Genomic DNA, 8,097 nt, shown 5'->3' on the forward strand with positions numbered 1-8,097 from the left:
CAAGTTCCCGAAATTTGAAAACAACAATCTTTTCCATAATTGAATCATTGGGTTTCATATTGACATATATATACCTACGAGCTATCTCGTTTGATAGCTTTATGCGATTTGCTATGATGCCTCTAATACCGAATTTTATTTTCATGAATTCTTATTCCGAGCACTTTCTCTTACAGGGTGTCGAATAAAAGTGCCTCTAATACCGAATTTTATTTTCATGAATTCTTATTCCGAGCACTTTCTCTTACAGGGTGTCGAATAAAAGTTCACAAAGATCATTAATATATCCTTTTTGAATTTACCAATCAATTGATGTGTGTAACACGTGTGTTTAAAATGATTTGAAAGGTTGAAAGGAAAGATTAAATCTCATCAATAAATAGGTATATCAAATTAGGCATCTCTATCAAAAAGCCCAGGCATTCCAAGGAAATGACATCTAATACGACTAGCAAGTCTGGTGACAAAGTTCAACATAATGTGGACGGCAATATATCCTTTTTGAATTTACCAATCAATTGATGTGTGTAACACGTGTGTTTAAAATGATTTGAAAGGAAAGATTAAATCTCATCAATAAATAGGTATATCAAATTAGGCATCTCTATATCAAAAAGCCCAGGCATTCCAAGGAAATGACATCTAATACGACTAGCAAGTCTGGTGACAAAGTTCAACATAATGTGGACGGCAATATTTTGGCCGAATATACAATACACAAGAGAATAGGCAAGGGTGCCTATGGTATTGTGTACAAGGCATATGATAAGAACAATAAGCAATATGTTGCTATTAAGAAAATATTCGAAGCTTTCCGTAACAAAACTGACGCTCAACGAACGTACCGAGAAATCTTGTTTCTCAAATCCTTTCAGCGGCATCCCAACATTATCACCATGTTGGATATTTACAAAGCTGTCAATAACAAGGATCTCTATGTTGTATTCGAGTACATGGAGAATGATCTGAACAAAGTAATACGAGATAAAATACTCAAAGACGTGCACATCAGATATATTATGTTTCAACTGTGCAATGGACTTTCCTATATTCATGCGTGTAAAGTGATGCATCGGGATTTGAAACCATCGAATATACTAATAGACAAGAGCTGTAGTATCAAGATAGGAGACTTGGGCCTGGCAAGATCTCTCAGTGACAGTAAAGAGTGTCTGACTGAATACATAGCCACTCGATGGTATCGCGCTCCTGAGATACTCATCTCGAATAGAAGATACACACATCATGTAGATATATGGAGCCTCGGTTGTATTCTGGCTGAGATGTTGCAGTCCAAGCCTCTGTTCCCAGGAGCGTCTACTAGTCACCAGCTCCAACTTATTGTCAATCTGGTTCGACCTAATCCTCCCCATGCTGACAAGTTCTATGCTGGATTCAAAAGTAAGCATGTACTTCTGTACAGTAAATCTACCTACATTAGTTTATGAGGGCTGTAAAAACCCAGAAAGGACATACATATGTACGAGTTTCTGGATTTTTTCAATGATGTTCTGACAAGATTTATGAACGATCACTTTTCCTCTAAACTATTTTAATAACAAAGACTATCGCTTTTTATATGGTAAGTCTGAAAACTAATCTGTGTACTTTCACTTTTCAGATAAACCAGAAGAAGCTGTCGACTTGTTAAACCAAATTCTCGTCCTGAATCCAAGCGAAAGACCAGAAACAGATCTCACACTAGGATTGCACAGCGGAGGTCCCGTATTCGATTTCCGGTGAGGGCGAAGTTTTTTCGACTCTATTCTTGGAGCTCGAGGTGCATTCAGCCTCTTGAGGACAATAGAGTAGCTACTTTAATCGAGTAGCGACCAGTGGCGGCATTACCAGATTGATGATACGAGTAGATGAAAATTAATAGTAAAGGAGGCACTTAGTAATGCTCTGATATCCACTAAAGTTGTGAAAAAGCTCTATGCTTTACCACAAATAATTCATGATATGATACATCTTTTACCAGGAACGGGAGAAGTTCAACCAGGTTGTGGTCAAGTGTCAGAAGGAACTGCAGGAGTTGCAATCTCAAGTGGTAGAGGAGAACACGAGTAAGCTCAAACTACAGATGGAGCTCGACTCTAAGGACTCCGAGATCGAACAATTGCAGGGGAAGTTGGCCGCTCTGGGGAGCGAGACCGCGTCCCTGAGTAGTGCAGATGTGGAAAATGACGAGTCCTATGTGCAAGGTAATGTAATGTTTTTGTACAATAGTTCAATGAAAGTGTCAACCTGCAATTTCCTTTGCTAAATTGCTAAAGAAATAGCAAAGGTTGAGTGCGAAAGGCAACCACTTGTAACTCGTAATTCTTTTGTAGCCAACTCCAGCCCTAGAAAGCTTTTCGCTCAAGCTCAGTAAAAACGAGAAATTACGAGTAACAGCTTATCTCTAAAGGGGATTTAGCTAATGAAAGTTTATTAAGATAGAGTATCATGACTCGGGAAAGAGAGGATAAATTTGATGATAGCCAGCTTAGTTAAATTGGAAAGTTACGCGTCTGCCTTGTAAGCGCTAAGGCGTGGGTTCGATTCTCCCCGGATTGATGATAGCCAGCTTAGTTAAATTGGAAAGTTATGCGTCTGCCTTGTAAGCGCTAAGGCGTGGGTTCGATTCTCCCCGGGACTGACTTTATCCTAAACAGATGAGGTTCGTTCTCGTAACGGCTGGCTTTCTCCTGTTCTGCCCTCCTCTGTCTGATTTCCGAACGATAAGACCTCCGTTAATAGATAGTCATTACAATTCCCTCTATTTTAATTCTTTCATTACCTTCATCGTCTTTTTCTTCTTTAGTTCTGCTACCAAACCTCTAAAAAAAATCTCTCTCTTTGCAGACTCGAGACTAGAAGGCTGGGTGTCCATACCGAACAAGCAAAACATAAAACGACATGGCTGGAAGAAGCAATACGTGGTTGTGAGTTCCAAGAAGATCATCTTCTACAATTCAGAAAACGACAAGCAAAACACGGACCCTGTTCTAATTTTAGATTTAAGGTGAGTACTGGTTTAAATTCAATCAAACTAATTTATTAACTTCACTTTAGTAAAATATACAAAAAATAAAATAATAATAATTTGTACCTACCCACTAACTCGGAACCAGGGTGAATGACCATGCTATTTATTGGCCCTCTCAAAAAAAAAAAAAAAAAAAAAAAAAAAAAAAAAAAAAAATGAAGTCCACCAGACCAACCACTTACACTACATTAACTCTTTCAGGAGCTAGAACTAAAGGATCTAATGGCTAAGCACAGGTCGGACCTATCGTCCAAGGAAAGTCTTCTGAGTAACGGCAAGGAGAGGGAAGTAGACTACAAGAAGTCTATAGACCAACTCATGAAGGACAGGGAAGACCTTCAGCAACAGATCAATCTCCTCAAAGAAGGTAAGAAGCAGAAAGGTCAAAGCACTTTAAGTCCATTTTTCTTGAGGTTTACTGAAGTGGAACAACTAAGAAGCTTTGTTAGGGACCGAAAATCAGGTTAGTTTTCTGAGGGACCAGAACCATCGAGGCAGTTATGAAATAATATTGCTCTCGGGACCACACTTTGATATTTAGAGTTTGAAGTCATCAGATTGCTTAATCCGATCAGACTCGTGTGGTCTGCGTCGTAGCTTGCCCATCCCGTAGTATGCCAGTATGCCTCTCATCAGATGGGCGAGCAGAGACAATACTTCCCAATTAGGTGCTGAGTTAAAACGAGAACACTGAGAAGTAACCTGTCTGATGAGGGTCCCTAACCAAAGTTGAAATATCTGCAATCGAAAAAGATCAGACTCGTGTGGTCTGCGTCGTAGCTTGCCCATCCCGTAGTATGCCAGTATGCCTCTCATCAGATGGGCGAGCAGAGACAATACTTCCCAATTAGGTGCTGAGTTAAAACGAGAACACTGAGAAGTAACCTGTCTGATGAGGGTCCCTAACCAAAGTTGAAATATCTGCAATCGAAAAACAAGTACATACAAATTTTTGTCGATGGTGGGCATGGAACCCGAGACCTTAAACATTTACCCCACTATTTAATATATTTCTCCGTTTTTCCACCCTAGAACTGAGGAAGTCGAGCAATTCATCGAAAAGTACATACAATTTTTTGTCGATGGTGGGCATCGAACCCGAGACCTTAAACATTTACCCCACTATTTAATCTATTTCTCCGTTTTTCCACCCTAGAACTGAGGAAGTCGAGCAATTCATCGGAAGAGATGGAGAAACTTCACAAGCAACTCAAACAAGAACAACTTCTCAAGGCCCAGGCTGTCAACAAACTGGCTGAGATAATGAACAGGAAGGACATCAACACAACGTGCAAGGGAAAGAGCAAAGCGTCGTCCGCAGATGTGAGGAAAAAAGAGAAGGAATGCCGGAAACTGCAACAGGAACTCACACAGGTAATGAGAATTCCTGTATTGTCCGGGATTTGAACCTAGACCTTTCGGCTACAGAGAGAGGTTGTCGTGTTTTGTAAATTGGTATACTATAGGTACCTTTGAGATTCAACATTTCCTCTAACTAGGGAAAGTATGCCAGTTGGTGAATTCTTTACACTATGGATTCATAGAAGCTTCATTCTTTAGGGCTGTTTGCCCTTACATCTAAGCCTCGGAGTGGATTTTTTAGTGTAGGGAGATTTACACTGTAGGTTTACATTATTTTTTTTTACCACAACTTCCGTGGCCAAGTGGGTATCACACTAGGCTTGCACAGCGGAGGTCCCGTATTCGATTTCCGGTGGGGGCGAAGTTTTTTCGACTCTATTCTTGGAGCTCGGGGTGCCTTCAGCCTCTTGAGGACAATAGAGTGGCTACTTTAATCGAGTAGCGACCAGTGGGGGCATTACCAGATTGATGATACGAGTAGATGAAAATTAATAGTAAAGGAGGCACTTAGTAATGCTCTGATATCCACTAAAGTTGTGAAAAAGCTCTATGCTTTACCACAAATAATTCATGATATGATACATCTTTTACCAGGAACGGGAGAAGTTCAACCAGGTTGTGGTCAAGTGTCAGAAGGAACTGCAGGAGTTGCAATCTCAAGTGGTAGAGGAGAACACGAGTAAGCTCAAACTACAGATGGAGCTCGACTCTAAGGACTCCGAGATCGAACAATTGCAGGGGAAGTTGGCCGCTCTGGGGAGCGAGACCGCGTCCCTGAGTAGTGCAGATGTGGAAAATGACGAGTCCTATGTGCAAGGTAATGTAATGTTTTTGTACAATAGTTCAATGAAAGTGTCAACCTGCAATTTCCTTTGCTAAATTGCTAAAGAAATAGCAAAGGTTGAGTGCGAAAGGCAACCACTTGTAACTCGTAATTCTTTTGTAGCCAACTCCAGCCCTAGAAAGCTTTTCGCTCAAGCTCAGTAAAAACGAGAAATTACGAGTAACAGCTTATCTCTAAAGGGGATTTAGCTAATGAAAGTTTATTAAGATAGAGTATCATGACTCGGGAAAGAGAGGATAAATTTGATGATAGCCAGCTTAGTTAAATTGGAAAGTTACGCGTCTGCCTTGTAAGCGCTAAGGCGTGGGTTCGATTCTCCCCGGGACTGACTTTATCCTAAACAGATGAGGTTCGTTCTCGATCTGTTACTCAAGGCGATGTGATAAGAGCTGATGCCAAAGATATACCTAGGATATTCCAAGTAAGTCACATGGATATTTTCATTTACTTTTACGCCAAAAGGCTTACGCTCCTTTGTTGAGTTGTGTAAAGAAAGCTTACTTCTCATAGTTTTATTTTCATGTTCATATAATTATATTCCATTATCCCCCTTCTATTATTAACTAGGCTAGCCCTTAAATTTGTTTGTATTTCAAAATATTATTTGTTCTTTATTAGGATTTCTTTACATTACAATATACATATTACAAATAAACAAACAAAACAAACTAACTAAAAAATAAATAAATTCTGACAAAATCCTAACTCGGAGGCGGTATTAATGCCCAAGGCGTTCTCTTTCATCCAACCCCTATAAATAACATCCATCCCCCGAAATGGACCCTACATTAACAATAGGATACAAATAAACAAACAAACAAAACAAACTAACTAAAAAATAAATAAATACTGACAAAATCCTAACTCGGGGGCGGTATTAATGCCCAAGGCGTTCTCTTTCATCCAACCCCTATAAATAACATCCATCCCCCGAAATGGACCCTACATTAACAATAGGGGTTTCAAAGCTTAGTTAATGATTGGAGCATTGTTACATTTATTTCAGTTATTATACGCGGGTGAAGGTGAGGCCCGCAGGCCTGAAGACGGGGGCGCAGAGTTATCAATAGGGGTTTCAAAGCTTAGTCAATGATTGGAGCATTGTTACATTTATTTCAGTTATTATACGCGGGTGAAGGTGAGGCCCGCAGGCCTGAAGACGGGGGCGCAGAGTTACCAGCTGTGTTGAGAGGGGGAGACGAAAAGCCCGGCATTATCGCTCTCAAGGGCCACGAGTTTTTAAATATTTCCTATCATATGCCCACCACGTGTGAGGTGTGCCCCAAACCTATCTGGCACATCATACGCCCCCCACCTGCCCTTGAGTGTGGAAGTAAGTAGTTATTTTTCTCAGTAAGTACCATAACTTACCTAGGCTGGGGGCCACAAAGCGAGTTTAAATTTGGTTTAAGTTTACCTGGTTTAGGTTCTTTGTTTGGGTAGAAGAGCTACTTTTGGAGTCCTGCCACATTAAATAAAGGCACAAATCTTCTTCTTCGTCTTTCTTCTTCTTCTTCTTCTTCTTCTTCTTTTTCTTCTTCTTCTTCTTCTTCTTCTTCTTCTTCTTCGCCTTTTCCCATGTTCAAATGGGGTCGGCGTTTGTCGTCGGCGTCTCAATCACGGGGGCCACAAAACGAGTTTAAATTCGGTTTAAGTTTACCTGGTTTAGGTTCTGTGTTTGGGTAGAAGAGCTACTTTTGGAGAGTCCTGCCACATTAAAGAAAGGCACAAATCTTCTGCTTCTTCTTCGTCTTTTTTCTTCTTCTTCTTCTTCTTCTTCTTCTTCTTCTTCTTCTTCTTCGCCTTTTCCCATGTTCAAATGGGGTCGGCGTTTGTCGTCGGCGTCTCAATCATAAAGGCACAAATCTTCTTCTTCTTCGCCTTTTCCCATGTTCAAATGGGGTCGGCGTTTGTCGTCGGCGTCTCAATCAGCTTTAGAGTGATCGCTTTGAGGCCAACTGGTTTTGGCTAAACAAACTTTTCCGAGTGGGATGCCCTTCGCACTCAACCTAATAAAAAAGCTTGGTTATGATTTTTAGAAGAATTTAAATAGGTACGTCTGAATTTTATTATTAAAGACTCTTCAATACTCTACAATGACTTGCAGCCCTGCGCACCAGTTTCGCCCCTTGTTTTGTATTATTAAAATTCTTAGTATAAAATAAAAAGTGTCAAATTATCAAATCCTGACTTTATTTTCCCAGAGAGTCAACCCGGTCCACGATGAAACCGTACAACCTTTCCATCAGTCAGCGCTCTGCTACTCTGCCGTCCAATGCTTCTAACAAATGAGTAAGCTCAAGCTTCCTACGCCTCTGGTTGGTATTGTACGAATCCAGCAGGCCGGCCCTAGCTAGGGATACTTGGAAACTAGAGAGATGGCCTGACATGTCAACAATTTAAAATTTAGTGAAGAAAATACCATCTGATGCTACATTCACTGAAGGCTGCTGAGTATTTGGAGTCTATGTAAGGGAGAAATAAAAGAAAAGCCTTTTCTTTCCAGTAAAGGTCTTTCTGCGTTTTACTCCAGACCTCAAACTATACCAGTCCAATCATCATTTGTAGTATTATTAGATACTAGCCTGGCAAACAACCCTAGAGTCATTGTTACCAAAAATATTTCTTCGTCTACTCTGAACTTGAAATGCGTTTTAGATAACGTGATCATGTATTTTTAAACTATCTCCATTTCTAGGGATGTGATTTTACCGAGCCTTATTTGTTACATTTTTGTAATGTCTGTATTTTTTTATATTACAATTAGGTTGTATACGAATTTAAATATCTATTGTATGTATCAGAATCTTGATAGTCTTATGAAGGATTTCGTCTTTTGTCATAAAAAATCTCTTTTTTT

The 8,097-nt window shown here is 40.0% G+C and overlaps 1 protein-coding gene across 1 annotated transcript; it reads left to right on the forward strand.

The window, feature by feature from the left end:
- The first annotated feature begins 635 nt into the window (after positions 1–635).
- Positions 636–6,578, forward strand: LOC103524216 (rho-associated protein kinase 1-like). Its single transcript, XM_008489225.1, has 8 exons — positions 636–1,401; positions 1,622–1,725; positions 1,982–2,204; positions 2,848–3,007; positions 3,268–3,398; positions 4,188–4,405; positions 4,988–5,215; positions 6,357–6,578. Exons 1-8 carry the CDS (start codon positions 636–638, stop codon positions 6,576–6,578), a joined length of 2,052 nt encoding a protein of 683 aa, XP_008487447.1.
- Positions 6,579–8,097: the final 1,519 nt, after the last annotated feature.

The sequence above is a fragment of the Diaphorina citri genome, unplaced genomic scaffold (assembly GCF_000475195.1).
Source record: "Diaphorina citri unplaced genomic scaffold, Diaci psyllid genome assembly version 1.1 scaffold88, whole genome shotgun sequence".
In the NCBI taxonomy this organism is placed as follows: Eukaryota; Metazoa; Arthropoda; class Insecta; order Hemiptera; family Psyllidae; genus Diaphorina; species Diaphorina citri.